This window comes from Carlito syrichta, unplaced genomic scaffold (genome assembly GCF_000164805.1).
Source record: "Carlito syrichta isolate Samal-C Ts95f unplaced genomic scaffold, Tarsius_syrichta-2.0.1 Scaffold142887, whole genome shotgun sequence".
Lineage (NCBI taxonomy): Eukaryota > Metazoa > Chordata > Mammalia > Primates > Tarsiidae > Carlito > Carlito syrichta.
Window position 1 is genome coordinate 17116 of NW_007086983.1, and position 16523 is coordinate 33638.

The following is a 16523-nucleotide window of genomic DNA, read 5'->3' on the forward strand; positions in this document are numbered from 1 at the left end:
AGCATCTTTCTTCCTTCTGGAGGTGAAGAGAGGGGAAAAACCATAGCCCATCTTCAGAGCTGAATCAGAAATCTTCTTCTATTGCCTGTTGACAAAACACATTTTTCTGAAAAATGAAAACAATGTTCAAAAGGTCCATGATGTAATTCACTTTTAGGCCAATAACAAGACCATCCCTATCACACTATCCCTCATAATACTGGGGTAAGCGTCTCTGGGTTCCACAGGTTTTATAGATTATTAAATGACTGTCCATCTTTCTATTATGCATCAGCCTTTCAACATTACATCTCTTCATTCAAAAAAGACAGAGGAAGATTTTCTAACAACATTTTTTTTTTAATTTTCCACACCAATATTTGTACAGCTGTAAACTCAAGGAATCATCCAATACTGGTACAAATTTGGGAGAACAGTTAAAAAGCACCTTCAGTGGTTTCCACAGTTTAAGAATTTACCATTTTTAAAATTCTAGAATAAATCAATACAATGAATAAAACAGTTATAAAAATTATGCAAACGCATGATGAACATTTGCTATAGAAGATACAGAATGATAAATATAAAAAGAAAGTGAGATTGAGATTAATTTATGAAATTGGGCTATGTAAAAGACTTACATGTTCCTCAAATCTTGTGATTTTGGGGGATATACTTGCCTCTTCAGACAAACTGCAACCTCCAATTATTTAAGAAATGACTCTCTCCTAATTCAGGTTCCCATGTATGGCAGCAAGCGAGGACAAGGGTGGGCTAGGGAGTTGAGGGGGAGTGGTTGATTGTGCTAGGGTTTAAGGAAAAGAGGAAGGCTCTCTTCCCCAAGGAGAATATCAGGCAAATTCATTCATGTATAAGTGTTCTCTGGCAAAATATACCATTTTCTCTTTGGCGTCATTTAAGAGTTTTTCTTATTGCTGTTCTTAAAGTCTCTCCTCCCACCCCTTCATCTTGGGTTTTTTCATTCGTGTTCTTGATCAATAATCTCTTCATGATGCTTCTCATCGAGGCTTCTCTACTCCCTTACCCTGTCCTTGATGATTAAAACTCCTTATGCGAACTCTCAATCCAAAATTTCTATTGTTTTAGGACTCTGGGAAGCAGTCGATAAAAAGATAACACTAGCTACTGAGATGGTAAGCAGGTGTTTTCTAAACAAATGGCAGAAACTTAACCATAAAATGTGGCAATGGACTCCTGGATTATACCAATGAGCAATAAAGGATCTGGACCATTAGTATAGATATTCAATTCGGTCTTTTTGGATTGTGTGTTTAGTGAGAATACAGCCAGCAAGGGCCACAGACAAAAGTGAAAAACAAAGGAGAAACGAGTGCATGGATGAGTGTAAGTTAGTTATCAGGAGTGGAGACCAGAAGTAAGAGCCTGTGTTGGATCATCACTTGGTACCAGCCCCACACTGTGACCCACATGTGTCACCACAAGAAGGCAGGACACCAGGACCAGCATTGGGGCTACAGACCAGCACAGCACCAGAGACCAGAAGCTGGGAGGCAGGTGTTACATGCGAAGAGGGAGAATGTGGTAATCTTTGGTATAATTTAAGGCACATCAAAATAATCGTCTATCCTCAAATATCTGACTCAACACCTCAAAATTCCTACCACTAGACATTCCTTCGACTTAAGCCTTTGACTAACAGATGCCAACATTCTACTGCTTAAATCCCAACAGCCTATCTGGAAGGGGCTGCCCATTATCATCCACCAAATACCTATATATTCCTAGGACAGGGAAAGTTTTGATCAAAAGGCAGAGCATGATCGCTATCATGGGGGTCTTGGAAGGATAAAGGTGGTGAGGAACCAGGGAGTAAAATGATGGGAGTAAAAGAGGGGAATCAGAGCACCGAGAGAAAAGGTATGGGAGGCTGACTCCCTTCTTCACTCCTGAACTTGTCTAGTCAGGCCTTGGTTAGTGAGTCAAGGAGGTGACAGAATGGTGGGTGCCTCAGAGTGAGGCTGAGCTCGTAAGGTCACAAGGAAGCGGGTAACTCAGGCTTAGGAGGCTGTGCTCACCATTGAGGGGGAAGGATTGGGAATAGGTCCCAAGACACTGGGATGGACATGTAATCTTCACCCAGGGCTGCATAAGCTTGTCTGAGGGTTGAGGTGAGGGAGGGGAGCTTTTCGCTCTCATGAAGGGGTAGAGACTTTTTCACTACAAAAGCCCAGGGTGCATGTTTTGGGAAATGGTGAAGGGGCTCAGGCTGGGCGAGACTCGGGCCTGGTGGTCACTCTGCCAGAGGACAATTTTCAGTCTGGACCAAGTAGTTTCAAGTGGGGTATTGCTGTAAAATACTTGGAGAAGGAACAAGGCAATCTTGTCTTCATTTCCGTTCTATACAGTCAACTCCCAGGGTGTTGTCAGGGCAACGGCAGGTCCTGCTCCCCGGGGTGGCCAAGCAGAGGTGGGTGCAGCCACCGTTGTTCACGGAGCAGTAGTTGTGTCCTGGAAAGAGCAGAAATTGTTTCAATAGTCTCCTCTCTGCCCTGACTCCAAACCCATTTAAGCAAGTGGCCTCCTTACTGTGTGACCCCCTTTTTGATTTCCATGAAGCCAGCTTGGGAGGGCTCCAGGGGAACAGGGAAGATTGGACTAGGCAGTCGGCTAAGCTCACCTACTATTTGTCTCCTCATCATGAAACCAGATACTCAAACACACGGATTCCTGATTTGAGCGAGGGCTATGCAGATTTATCACCAAAACTATTAAATAGATCTCAGGGAGGATTCTCCAGCGCAGATTATAACATGGAGTTGGAATTTTTAAGTACAAAGTACTCTTTATCTAGCTCACATTCCTAGCCTCACACTGGCTCAGGAAGAAGACGGAAGCTGAGGGGGAAATCGGGTGAGGGGGCAGGCCTTCGAGAGGTGCCATGGCACAGACTCTGGAGCCAGGCTCACCCCGTGAGCAGGGTGCATTTGAGCAAGTTGCTTTAGTTTCCTCATTCACAAAATGAACATCACCACAGTACCTGTCTCACAGGGTTGCAGTGAGGACTAAATGAACCAATGGATTCAAAGCACTCAGAAATCTGAGCTGACACACATAACATTTCTAGCTCGCAGCAAGCCCCATGTGTATGTTTGCAATTCTTGTTATTCATTATTGTTGCCGTGAGGCCAAACGGATGGACATTTAAGGCAGAAGAGATCCTAACATTAATATTCCTAGTTAGAACCTGAAGACTATAGTCTTCTAGACCCAGCCGGGACTCAATACTTTTCCTCACCCTGTTCCCCTCATGACCCAGTATTTTCTGCTTATTTATCTGGTTCACCCAGTACTGTAGACCCTTGAAGAAAAAGACTATGTCTCTCCTACACCTACCCACATCGGTAGCAGCCTGACTGCATCTTCTAAGCCTCAGGGTGCCCCCCGTCCAACAGTGACTGGGGTGGCCGAGTTACCTTGGGGACACTGAGACAGGGCCGTGGTGATGCCATACAGCCGGGTTTGCTTGTGAGGGTGGAAGGTGTCCGTCTCTCTGGAAACAGCGAGATCAACGGCAACCACGGAATTCCTACAAAGCACCAAAGAGCAGAAAGTGAAGACACATCTGATGACTTGAACTTTTCTCTGCAGGGCAGCGCCTTTTGTATTTTGGGGGATAAACTGGAGGCCACAGACAGACATGATGGCCCTGCTTCCCAGATGTCTCGCTCTCTGCCCGGGGTGGGCCAAGCCTGCGTTTCTCTGGCTTCTTGTAAAAGGATAAAGATCTGCTGGTTCTCCCCTCCCATTCTAAATTCCAGGCGGGAAATAGGCTTTCTATACAGATGCCCCTGGCCAGTAGTTTCTTGGTTTAACCCCTCCTTTTGCGAGAAGGGATAGTCAAGAAGGGGCTATGACAGTTTAAGAGACTATAACGAAGCCAAGTGACCCCGGGCCAGCTCCTGGGGCAAGCACAGATATGCTCAGTTTACAGACTTGAAACTGCCCAGCCACAAGCATCCAGATGATCAACGGCACTTCCTGCTTGCCTAGGGGCCTCATCCTCCCTACTTTTTCACCCCCGTCTCGTCTCCTGACAACCAGAAGGGTGAGGGAGAGGGGACATCTCTGGAGGCTCGAAGGCCGCGCCAAGAGGCCAGATGGGAATGGTCTGGCCTCCCAGAGATGGGGGAGGAGGGATGGGCCCATCCGGCCCTCATGGCTGCAGCCCACGCACGTCTTCCAGTCTGTGTAAAACAGATTCTTCCCATAGCTCGTCACGGCAAAAGGATACTGGAGTCCTTCGAGAATCCTGCGTCTGGTGGGCTGACTGGGGTTCAGGCATTCCGCCCAGTTGGTGCCTACGTGGAGCAAAAACAACTCATTCATTGTCCCTGCAAGAAACAGCCCCTTTGTGTCAAAAAAACAAGAGTCACCAGGGTGAGAGTGGGAGAAATTCAGCATCACAATGAAAAATCCTAGAGAACACATGGGGCTTGCTCTCCTGGGCAGCAAGACCTCATCTCTACAATAAATCAAAAAATCAGCCGGGCATGGTAGCGTGCACCTGTAGTTCCAGCTACTTGGAAGGCTGAGGTGGAAGGATTGCTGCAGCCCAGCAGGCGGTGGCCAGGAGCGGCCACTGCACTCCAGTCTGGGCGACAGAGTGAGACTCCAACTCCAAAAAAAAAAAAACTGGTAAGTTGTCTCTTTCTCCTGTCTTGCCTCCGCTGTGGAGGCAGGAGCCGTGGCAAAAAGATTGTGTCTTGTTCCAGCTGTTCCAGAGCAGCTGGCATCTGGGCCAGCTCTGTTCCCCAGGCCCCCTTTCTCTTAGTAGGAACTATGCCCTCTTCCGGCTCTTGCTGAGTTCCTCCTCCCTGAAGCCTGTCCAGAGTCTCTTTCCCCCAAAGCAGAGTCCATAAGAAGTGCTAAGCTGCACCAGTGGTTAGCAGCTGTGCACAGCCCCACATTCATGCTCACATGACGACTGCAACTACGGGTGGTTTCATTTCATTCTGCCTTACTACCTGTCTTGACTAGGTAGGCATCATGTCTCCTAGTCTCTGCATGCCCCATGCTACCTGACATCGTGTCTGCAATGGAGAAGGTACTCAAGAGAAACTGACAGAGAGAGAGATGGTCAGTGTTCCTCCCTGCCTGGGCATCGTGCCCACATCCCTAGCCTTAGGACACCCCACATCTGCCAAGGCAAGGGCACACATCAGGGACTGGTGTGGGCTGCTCTAATTTTTATGATCCTGGGCTCAAAGTTCTGAATGGAAGTTGTGAATTCGCTTAATAGGCATCAGGGTGAGTACAGGCTCTGTGCAGTGATCCTTACAACAAGGAGTCAGCCAACCTTTTCTAAAAGGGACACATAACAATTATTTTAGGTTTTGCGGCCCAAGAGGCAAAAACCAAGGAGAGCATTCATATGTGAGCATCTCCATGACCATTTAGAATGCAAATTAAAAAATGTAAAAACCATTCTTAGCTTCCAGGTTCTACTAAAACAAGTGGCCAGTTAGATTTGGCTGAGGACCATAGTTTGCCAACCCGACATAAAAGACTGAGACCCCTCCCTGGCCACTCCAGCTTTCTGTCACCTGCATCCACCCAGCAGAGCTGAGAGGAGAACACATCCAAGGTCAGCCCGTTGGGCAAGCCCAGGTTGTCCTGCACAAGAATCCTCCGGTTCGTGCCATCCATGTAGGAAGTTTCGATTTTGGGGTTATCTCTGTTCCAATCTGTCCAATAAAGGTTCCTGGAGGAAGAAAGGGCAGGCAGAGAGGAATAATAAAGGCGATGAGAAAACATTTATGAAAAACACTTGAAGAAGAGGACCTACAAGGAAGAGGTAGCAGACATGAAGACAGAACGGCTAACAAGGATCTAGAGGTGACCCTTGAATTTGGTTCCTCAGCTGAATCTGGTTATTCTGTTACGAACACATTCGGTTCCCTAGACATAACTGACATTATATCTCAATAAAGCTGTTAACACAATAAAACAAAAAAATAAAGGCTCTGTCATAAACACATGGATGCTCCCATATGCGGCCCCTGCACGGGAGGGCACGGCAGACCCAGGGGATCAGACTAGGACAAGATGCAGGTACTGGCAGAGGCAGCAGTCAAAGCACTTGCCATCGGGGAAGTGGCCGAGGAGAAGGGATCAGGGTCAAGGAGCCAAGGGCTTGGTGTTTCAGAGTTCGCAGTAAGGAGAGAGGAGGAGAAAGCACTGATGTACCAAAGAAACCCACAGGGGGCGTCTCCAGGCTGAACAGTGGGCTATGCCCCAGGAAGGAAGCCCACGGGTACATTTATGCCACCCTGATACTCTTTTGGAGTTGATAGAACCTGTGTGTTGGTCCATATCCACTCCCCACGGAGAATATCCAGTTTGGGAGCTGTCAACCTACAAAGTCTCTTGGTAAAAGATTTGAAAGCAGAACAGGGTATCAAGTCCACGCTGTAAGGAGTGTTCTGGCATTTTACAGCAGACAGCGACAAGTCACCACCTGGAGACTCTTTCGTCCTGTCCTCATTCATTTCAGGAGAGTGGAGCTGGAGGTGGAGCCTCACACCTGTGAGTCTCTAAAAGGGCAGATGCACACAGAAGAGATGCACAAACGTATTTGCACAATGATACCCTCTCATGGCATCCGTTATGATGCCTCTGGGATTCACCAAATCGGTCTCAAAGAGCACCCGGCGCTGCGTGCCATCCAGCCTTGCAACTTCTATTCGATCCAGGTGAGAATCCGTCCAGAAGATGTTGCGGCCAAGATGGTCAATGGTAATGCCTTCTGGACTTCCAAGATCTAGAACCAAACACAAGGCTCCTCTGATTTTTTTTTCCCTAAGCAAGTAAGATTGGGTTTTTTTTTCAGCACAGTGCTATCTCCCATGCCATCCAATCCTTGCACTTTGAGAAACCAAATGGGAAAGCGAAATGCTTGTCGTTTACAAGATAAGCAACCCTCAAAGTCACAAATTCAAAAACGCCACTCATTCACTCTGCAGACATCCATCGTGCAGGGCATGGGAAACCAGGACAGTCATGATGGCTAAGCTGTGGCCCCAGCCTTCAGAGTGCCCACAGCCAACCACAATTCAGACAAAGACCCAGGTGCTATGGGAGCCTGGGGGAGGCACACTGGACCACCGTGGGGAGATCAGGGAAGGATTCCTGGGGGTGGTGACACCTGTTGTGGCAGTCTGTCAGGTGAGGATCCTGGATAAAGGTTTTTCAGGTACCAGGACCAGCACATAGGTATAAAGGAAGATTGGACATGGCTGCACATAAACCGTATGCAATTTTATATGGCTGGACACCATGAGGGCAGCCAGAGATGAGGCTAGGCTGTCGTTATTAACGCGCTCAGAGCTTATCTCACAGGCAGAGGGCAGGCATGAGGCAATCTTAAGATGGGGAATGGAACAAACAGATCTTCCTTATTCACGGACTACGGGGGAAAAAAGTCATTTCAGAGAAATAATATTTTAAAGAGGTCACAGCTGTTAGTACTTTTACACAAGTATCAGGGATACAAAGAAGGGGTGTCAGTAATTACAATCCCAGAAGTTGCCACTGGTCACAGGGACCTTCATTGTGAACCCTCTAACTATACTGGAAGTTCACAATTGCAGTGGTTTTCTGATTTTAAATTTAAATTTTAAAAAGTTAATAATAGGCTGGGTTCGGTGGCTCAGCCTGTAATCCCGTGCTTTGGGAGGCTGAGGTGAGTGGATTGCCTGAACCTGTGAATTCGAGACCAGCCCGGGCAACTTGGCGAGACCTTGTCTCTGCAATAAATAAAAAATGAGCCAGGCATGGTAGTGCATGCCTGTTGTTCCAGTCACTTGGAAGGCTGAGGCGGAAGGATCGCCGGAGCCCAGCAGGTCAGCGCTGGGGTAGCAGTGAGTGTGCCACTGCACTTTGGCCTGGGCAACGGAGTCAGACTCCAACTCAAAAAAAAAGTTGATAATGACAAGTTGGGTTGTATCCACACAGGGACAAGAGGACCCTTGTCCCTGTACCCACTAGAGGACTGATGCCCATTTAGTATGGCTGGAGCATCAGCAGGAAGAGGAAGAGGCTACCCTATCTGAGGGATCTGGGTATGAGGAAATCACCCCAATACTGTGTTCCTGTGCCAATACACGGAAATGCGGCCCCCCAGCCTTCTTTGTCCTTCGCTGGACACCTAGCACGATCATGGCCATGGAGCCCCCAGAAAGAAGCCCCACCACAGGGAGTTTATCAAGAATTAGAAGCCACACTTGAACAAGGTCTTTATTATCCAAGCCCAAAGCAGAGATTTATAAAGTATTAAAATATTTCCCACATCCCTGGAGGCAAGGGGACAGACAGCGAGACTGACCTCCAAAGGCCCTTTCTGGCTTTCAGACAGAATCAGAATAAATCCTTCTGGGGTATATTTGGAATGAGTACATCCTGTGTGAGAGACAGAAGCTACTCAGACATACACAGAGAGAAGAGGGGAAGACCGTTCGGTGAGAACCTCTTCACGAGACCCAGAGGAACTCTGGAGGGAGGTGCCTGCCACACTGGCTCCTTATAAACAGCCCTGGTCCTGATTTCAAACCCAAGGGCAACCAACCACCCCTCCCCCAACTAGAAAAATACTTCTTTGCGGGCTGCTCTTCCAAAGGAAGAGCCTGGAAAATCTCACCCTTTACTGTGCAGTGTAAGACGAAGGACAGATGGCAAGGTGATAATATTCCGAACTACTTATGTCAAAAGGAAACAGATTATGTTGCTTATTGAAGATACTTGGCTGGGCCTTTAACTCAAGGAAAGAGAGAGAAGCCCAAGATTCAGACTGCTATGAAATAAGGAAGATAAAAACCCAGTACCTACTGCCACTGTCACTCACTAGGGAAGCAACAACCTATGCCACGCTAAAGCGTTAACTGGAAGCTTCTTTCTCTCTTTAAAAAAAATAGCCCCAGTGATCTTTCTTCTACAAAGATCTCTGTGCTTGCAGTAAGTAGGCCTCAGCTTGGAATGCTTCTTACTGTGCTTCAAGCTTTCTTGGATGACCATCAGCTCCAAAAGCAACAGGAAATAGCAAACAATGACCTACTCCCCTCTTCCACTGGGTTTTGAAATCAAATCTCAGATAATAGCAACATTTTTGAGAGAGAGAGAGAGAGAGAGAGAAGATGCAAAAAGGCATTTCCAAACTTCTGTTCATTAAACCAAAACACAAAAACTAGCAGACATGATATAAATAGCCTATCTAGGACTTCCAGAAAAGGATTCACGGTCTGTGCCCAAAGCCAGGCATATTTACTTCCCTCTCAGCTTAATTCCTGCTGCATCATTGCTAGTGAAGGCAACAAGGAAGGAAAAAAAATGCCCCAGGGGTGTTCCACAGGCACAGGGAATCTTCTAGAATATCAATTGAGAAGGAACCATTAAATAGGAAATCGAAAAAGCTCTATTCAGTCCCAAGTGAAAAGAAAGACAAAATGAGGCTTCCACATTTTAAAGATGCATCTTTGATTTAAATATTTTGCAGACGAAGCAAGATGACTTCACACAACAAATGGCATCAGATAACAATGTCTTTTGAGCAAAAATATTCCCAAGTCAGCTGATGAGTCACTGACTTAAGCAACATGTAACACTTGACCCTTTTCAGTCCAGAGGGATTTTTACAAGTCCTTAGATTTTTGTTGTAATGGTCTTTAATCTACGTAAAACATACCCATGTAAAATAGTGTGGATTTGTTGAATGCATGCATTAAATTAATGCATAGAATCTCTGGCTTAAATTGAGATCCTTACGTTAAGGACTGAGGTCAAACATTGAAAGGTAGGTTGTGCCAAAGTGTCACACACTGTATCATAATGCAACAAAATACGGAAAATTGCCTGTAAAGGTCTAATCTGACTTACTCTGCTCCTCTCATAGAGGCAATCTGAGCAAGTGCCAGTGGGGGCGAGGTAGGCAAGAAGAAGAAATCTCTCCTCCCCCTTTGATGTTTCTGGTGAAATGACAATCCTTTAACTCAACAGCAGTCTTGGGAACAGACTCAACTCTTAGGGTCATTACCTGCCAACTCTCCCAACTTTATGCTTCATCTGCTGTTGCCTTTGGGAAACCCCAATGGAGCACACAGTGGGACAGACACTGTGAGAACCAATTCTAGGCTCTGCAGCCAGAGGGAAAAATGCATATTAAAATGGGTGGGTGAGTTGGGCATGGCGACTCAGCACGTTGGGATGCAGGGGCAAGAGGATTGCCTGAGTCCAGGGGTTCAAGATCAGCCCGGGCAACTTGGCGAAACCTCATCTCTACAATAAAAACTAGCCAGGCGTAGTGGCTCACGCTTGTGGTTCTAGTTACTTGGAAGGTTGAGGCAGAAGGATCACCTGAGCCTAGCAGGTCGAGGCTGCAGTGGTCGTGAGTGTGCCACTGCACTCCAGCCTGGGCCAGAGTGGACTCCTACTCACAAACAAACAAACAAAAAACAGGAGGGAGGGTGAGTTTGGCCTTTATTGTTCACAGAAACTGACTACAGAAGCTTTCAGGGAAAGGCAGGGACCCTTGCCCTATTTCAATTTTATTTTCCTGAGGCTAGCAACAAATCTTAGATATGAATCCTTGGAGGACTCTTCGAGGAACTGGAAAGGGTAGTGCTTTGAGGCAGAGAACCACCCATTTGCTCCAAACCACCATACCCTGTGAGCAACTCCACCCTCTCCCTTCTGCCAGGAGCCATTTGGGCTACTAGAAGGAAAAACACAACAGAAAAATGCTACTTGCTTGCCCACCTTGCCGAATGATAGTGGTTGGTTCTCCGCCGTGTAGACTGGCTCTCCCAATGGAAGGCTCGCTGATGTCTGTCCAGTAAACCATCTTGTCCACACAGTCGAAGGCCAGTCCAATGATGACTTTAGCCTGGAAGTGAAGACCAGTGGTGAGAACAAGCATCTGAGCAAGTACTTACAGAATCTTTTCATGTGGTTACAGCATTTAGTTATCTTTCTTAAATGAAGTGTCTTTTAGTCTTTTGTCCATTAAAAAAATTTAATATTAAGTCATAGGAGTTGTTCATATATTTCAGATAACACTCCTGACATACACATATGTATGTATGCGTAGGAATCTATGTATATGCATATTTTATCTCAATATGTAGTTTGCGCTTTCATTTACTTAATGGCACTTTTGAAAAGTGAGTGTTTTTAATGTTTATTAAGTCTAATTTATTATTTTTTATGGCTAATACTTTTGATATACTGTCTGAGAAATCTTTGTTTATCTGAAGTTTATAAGGAGAAAGAAATAAAATGCATAAATATTGGAAAGGAAGAAGCAAAACCACCCTATTCTAAGATAATATGATTGTTTATATAGAAAGTCCTGGGGAAGCTATAAAAGTTTTATAATAATTGACTCTATTGCAGGATACAAGGTCAGTATAAAATTACATTTTTAGGTACTCATAAAAAATAGAAAATAAAATGTAAAAACAATAATGTTTACGACAGCATCAAAAAACAGAAAATATTTAAAAATAAACATTTTTAAAAGTGCAAGATTCCACAATGGAATAGTACAAAACATTTCAGAGCAAAACTAAAAAAACTCAAAGAGATACATGAGGTTAACGAATTTAAAATTTAATATTGCTATCAATTCTCCTTAAAGAGCTATATATTCAGTGATATCTTTATTAAAATCCCAATAGGCTTATATGAGTTTTAGAAATGTACACACTTATTCTAAAATGGAAATGGAAATTTCAAGACTCAAAAATAGTCAATCTTGAAAAAGAACAAAGTTGGAGGCCTCACACTCCCTGATTTTAAGACTTACTATAATCAAGACAGTGTGGAATTGATGCACAGATCGGTGCAACAGAACAAAGAATCCAGAAACAGACTCTCACACATGCAATAGATTGCTTTTTGACTAAGCCACCAAGGTGCCAGTGGAAAAATAAGGTATTTTCAACATATGGTGCTGGGACAACTGGAAAAAAGAAATCTTAACCTGACCTTACACCATAGGCAAAAATTAAAAGCTGAAACTATAAAATTTCTAGAAGAAATCATAAGAAAATATCTTCACATTCCTCTAAGTAAACTCACTTGTCAGGCCAACCTTATATAACAAACAATGGTAACGCTGCAAAGAACTCCAGATGATAAAATAGCGTTGTTAAATTTATTACAGTTCAAATACAGTAAATTTATATGTAATGTACGTATTTGTATTGTAAATCAAGTTTACATTTAAGTTTATATTACAATTACATATGCATACATTATATACGAGTATATATATTTTATATATTTGGAGGGAGAGCTGTTAGCTAACCAGGCGGCCTCTGAAAATGCCAAGACAACTCTGTGCACCTGCAGGGCAGACACGCCCTCTCAAACCATCATCTCCAAGGGCACAGGCCCCACCTGTGGGTACCTCCTTCATGGTATCCCACGCTCCTCAGCTTCTCTGCCCTTCATCTCACTGAGGAAGGAGAACATTTCCTTCTGTAAACACACCCGGAGTCCTTTTCCACACCGATTTTTACCAAAGTGAAACAAAAAAAATGACTAAAGGCAGCAAAGCTGAGTAATTTTCTGCATTTGATTGAATTTCATGAAAACCTATGGGGCTATACTTAGGTTTGAAGAGCCACTGAGAATTAGCTACTCTAAGTAAGCCAGGCTCTCCTCAGAAGAGGCAAATCAATTATTTGACACTAATTCTCTTGACAAGTATTTATTAGGTGCTTTTCATGTATAACGAACTACGGTGATATTCGGACAAGACTGCTTCCTAGAAAGAATACGAAGTAACTGAAATTATCCAAAGCTACCTGCTCAAAACAAGCCATCTGCCCACAGTTTGGCTTAGCAAAGCCTGGTTCAGATCTCCCGCGAATTAAAGTATTTGAAAACTATAAGCCAGGCATGGTGGCTCACGCCTATAATCCCCGCACTTTGGGAGGCAGAGGCAAGAGGATTGTCAGAGCCCACGTGTTTGAGACCAGCCTGGGCAATGTGGCGAGACCTCGTCTCTACAATAAATCAAAAAATTAGCTGGGCATGGTGGCGCATGCCTGTAGTTCCAACTACTTGGAAGGCTGCAGCGGAAGGATGACCTGAGCCCAGCAGGTTGAGGCTGCGGTGGCTGTGAGTATGCCACTGCTCTCCAGTCTGGGTGGCAGGGTGAGACTCTGACTCAAAAAAACAACAAAAGAAAACTATAGATATTTATATTTATGTAAAATTTAGCCATTGGGAGAAACCAGGTGACAGGTATAAAGGACTTCTCTGTACTACCTTTCCAACTTCCCATGGTTCTATGATTATTTCAAAATAAAAAGTTAAAACAAAACATGAGCAGAAGTTTTTCCCTTGATCAGACAGTGAGGAGTTCGCCTTTTTTTTTTTTTGAGTTGGAGTCTCACTCCATTACCAAGCCCGGCTAATTTTTGATTTATTGTAGAGACGAGGTCTCGCCAAGTTGCCCGGGCTGTCTCGAACCCGTGGGCTCAGGCAATCCACTCGCCTCGGCCTCCCGAAGTGCTGGAATTATACGCTGAACCGCCAAGCCCAGCCGAAGTTCACCTCTGTAGATGTTGCCATGAGAGGCCCAGGAAAAAGCTGGCAGCCTGTATGGTATCAGTCCATGGTGAGGTTATGTTTTGTCAGCAGCCTGGAAACACTGAATTGTTCTGTTACAGGAACCCCTAGGGATGAGTGCTTGAGATGGTCACAGGAGTACATTAAGGCCAGAGAAGGGCTCAGGATGGGAGGTCCTGGGGACCATGGAAGTGAAGGACCAGGATGATCTTTTACTGGGTTATCAGCACATGCTTCCTCCTTAAGAGGTCAAGTCAAAAAGGACAGTGACCTTATCTCACACCACAAACAAAAACTAACTCAAAATGAATCAAAGACTTCAATGGAAGAAATAAAACTATAAAACTCTTAGAAGAAAACAGAGAGAAAAAGCCTCATGACATTAAACTTGGCAATGGTTTCTTGTGAGGGGCACAGTGGCTCATGCCTGTCCTCCCAGCCTTTGGGAGGCCGAGGTGAGAGGATTGCTTAAACCCAGAAGTTCAGGACCAGCCTGGGCAAGACAGCGAGACCTTGTCTCCACAAAAAATACAAAAATCAGTCCCGGTTACTTGGGAGGCTGAGGTGGAAGGCTCACTGGAGCTCAGGAGTTTGAGGCTGCGGTGAGCTGTGAGCATGCCACCGCACTCCAGCCTGGGAGACATGTTGAGATCCTGTCTCAAAAAAAAAAAAAAAACCGCACAAGGGGATAACCACTTCACGCTCACTAAGATGGCTGGTATTAAAAATAAAACAGAAAATAACAGATGTTGGTGAGAATATGGAGAAAATGAAACACTTGTGTCCTGCTAGTGGGAATATAAAATGGTATAATCACTGTAGAAAACCGTGTGGTGTTTCTTCAAAGAAAATTAAACATATAATTACCATCTGATCTAACAATTTCACTTTGGTGTATACATCCAAAAGTGGTGAAAGGAAGGACTTAAGATTTGCATACCCATGTTTGTAGCAGCATTGTTTGCAACAGCCTGAAGGTAGAAGCAACCCAAGTGTCCATTAATGGATGAAGAGATAAACAAAATATGGCATATTCCCTACAAAGGAATATTACCTAGCCTTAGAAAGGAAGGAATTCAGGCTGGGCTCAGTGGCTCAGCTTGTAATCCCAGCACTTTGGGAGGCCGAGGTGAGTGGATGACCTGAGCCCGTGGGTTCGAGACCAGCCCGGGCAACTTGGTGAGACCTTGTCTCTACAATAAGTGAAAAATTAGCCGGGCATGGTAGTGTGCATCTGTAGTTCCAGCTACTTGGAAGGCGGAGGCGGAAGGATTGCCGGAGCCCAGCAGGTCGAGGCTGCGGTGGCCGTGAGCGTGCCACTGCACTCCAATCTGGGTGACAGAGTGAGACTCCAAATCAACAACAACGAAACAAACGAAAGGAAGGAAATGCTGACATATGCTACGGCACGGGTGAACCTTGAGGACAATATGTTAAGTGAAACAAATCAGACTCAAAAAGGCAAACCCTATATGATTCTACTTACATGAGGTTCCTAGATGTATACAGACAGAAAGTAGAAGGTAGATGCCAGGGGCTGGTGCAGGGGTGGAGGGAGAATGGGGAGTTATTGTGGAACAAGTACAGTTTCAGTCTGGGGTGACGGAGAAAGCTCTGGAGGTGGATGGAAGTGACAGCTGCTTAACACTGTGAATGTACTTTGCTGAGCTATGTACTTTAATACGGTTAAAAAGAAAAATGCACATTTCTTCATCCTGTTGTTTCAACATCCTCTCTTCTACCTACGCCCCCCTCAGTTTTCTGTCTTTTATGGCCTCACATGGCATTCAGTCTCTCCACTTGGTCTCGGGCAAGAACGACTTTGGCAGGGAATGGAACCCATTCCCACTACCCGAGAGCATGTGCTGGGGAATGCCAAGGAGAAGACGGTGACCCTTGAAGGATCTGTGTTTTCAGGGAGGCAACCAGGGAACACGATAATCACTCCTGCATTGGCTCAGCAAATTGCATTGAGTGCTTCTCACATACCAAGCACAGTTTTGGGTCTATAAAATATCCCACTGGGAAACCAACACTTCCATGAAACAGACGGACAGGGTTCTGTTTTGTGGTGACGATATCGTTGATGGAAGCCAGACGTCAAATACAGAACATAAACACTGTGGATGTTTAACGTGTCCAGGAGTGCTGAGGCTATGATGAAAGACAGCGGGCTGAGAGGCTGCTGAGTGGAGGCTGCTATCTAGACAGGGGGTTCAGGATGGGCTTCCCTGAGAGATGCTGTTTCGGCAGAAATTTGTGTGAAGTGAGGCAGTAATCTGTGCGAGTGTCTGGGGGTGAGGGAACTCCACGCAGGAGAAACGGCAAGTGCAAATGTCTTGCAATGGAAAAGTGCTTGGCGTGTCAGAGGGCCAGCTGGACAGCCAGAGGGCTGAGGCTGGTGAGTTGGAGGCCAGAGCGGCAGGGAGAGGGAGCCAGAGGCCGGATCCTGCAGGGCTCTGAGGACCATGCCAAGGACTGGATTTTATTCTGGTTGAAGAGGGAACCCGTTTGAGGGTTTTGTGGGGGGAAAGGCCACGAATCCCATCAAGACTGCCTTGCAAGAGGCTTTTGAAAAGCATTTTTACTTTGGATGCTGTTTTGCTGACGTTTCTTTCCTGGTCCAGATGGGACATGGTGCCACGTCTATGACGTGGAGATGAATGCGGGGAGAGAAATAGCGAAAGCAGCAAACATCATGGGGTAGAGAAAGGAGGCAAAGAAAAGCTGAAACTGGGGTCCGTGGCAGGCAAGATGGTACAAGTAGCATGTTACCAGGCATCGTGAAGCAGGTTCTGCACCCCACTGAGGAATGACAGAACTTTCCGCTGGACTTTATAAGAGTCGATGACCTAACCCCTGCCCCTCCTTCACTTCTTTTTTTTTTTTTGAGTTGGTGTCTCACTCTGTCGCCCAGACTGGAGTGCAGGGGC

At 45.5% G+C, this 16523-nt stretch overlaps 1 protein-coding gene across 1 annotated transcript in view; it reads right to left on the reverse strand.

Moving 5' to 3' along the window:
- Nucleotides 1–318: 318 nt before the first annotated feature.
- Nucleotides 319–16523, reverse strand: part of NID1 (nidogen 1) — a 78888-nt gene continuing 62683 nt past the window's right edge. The window contains exons 16-21 of the mRNA XM_021708535.1: nt 10768–10894; nt 6610–6781; nt 5565–5722; nt 4196–4319; nt 3435–3547; nt 319–2469 (exon numbers count right to left, since the gene is read on the reverse strand). Of these exons, the coding sequence (XP_021564210.1) occupies nt 2348–2469; nt 3435–3547; nt 4196–4319; nt 5565–5722; nt 6610–6781; nt 10768–10894 (816 nt within the window). The 3' untranslated portion in view covers nt 319–2347. The remainder of the gene's footprint in view (nt 2470–3434; nt 3548–4195; nt 4320–5564; nt 5723–6609; nt 6782–10767; nt 10895–16523) is intronic.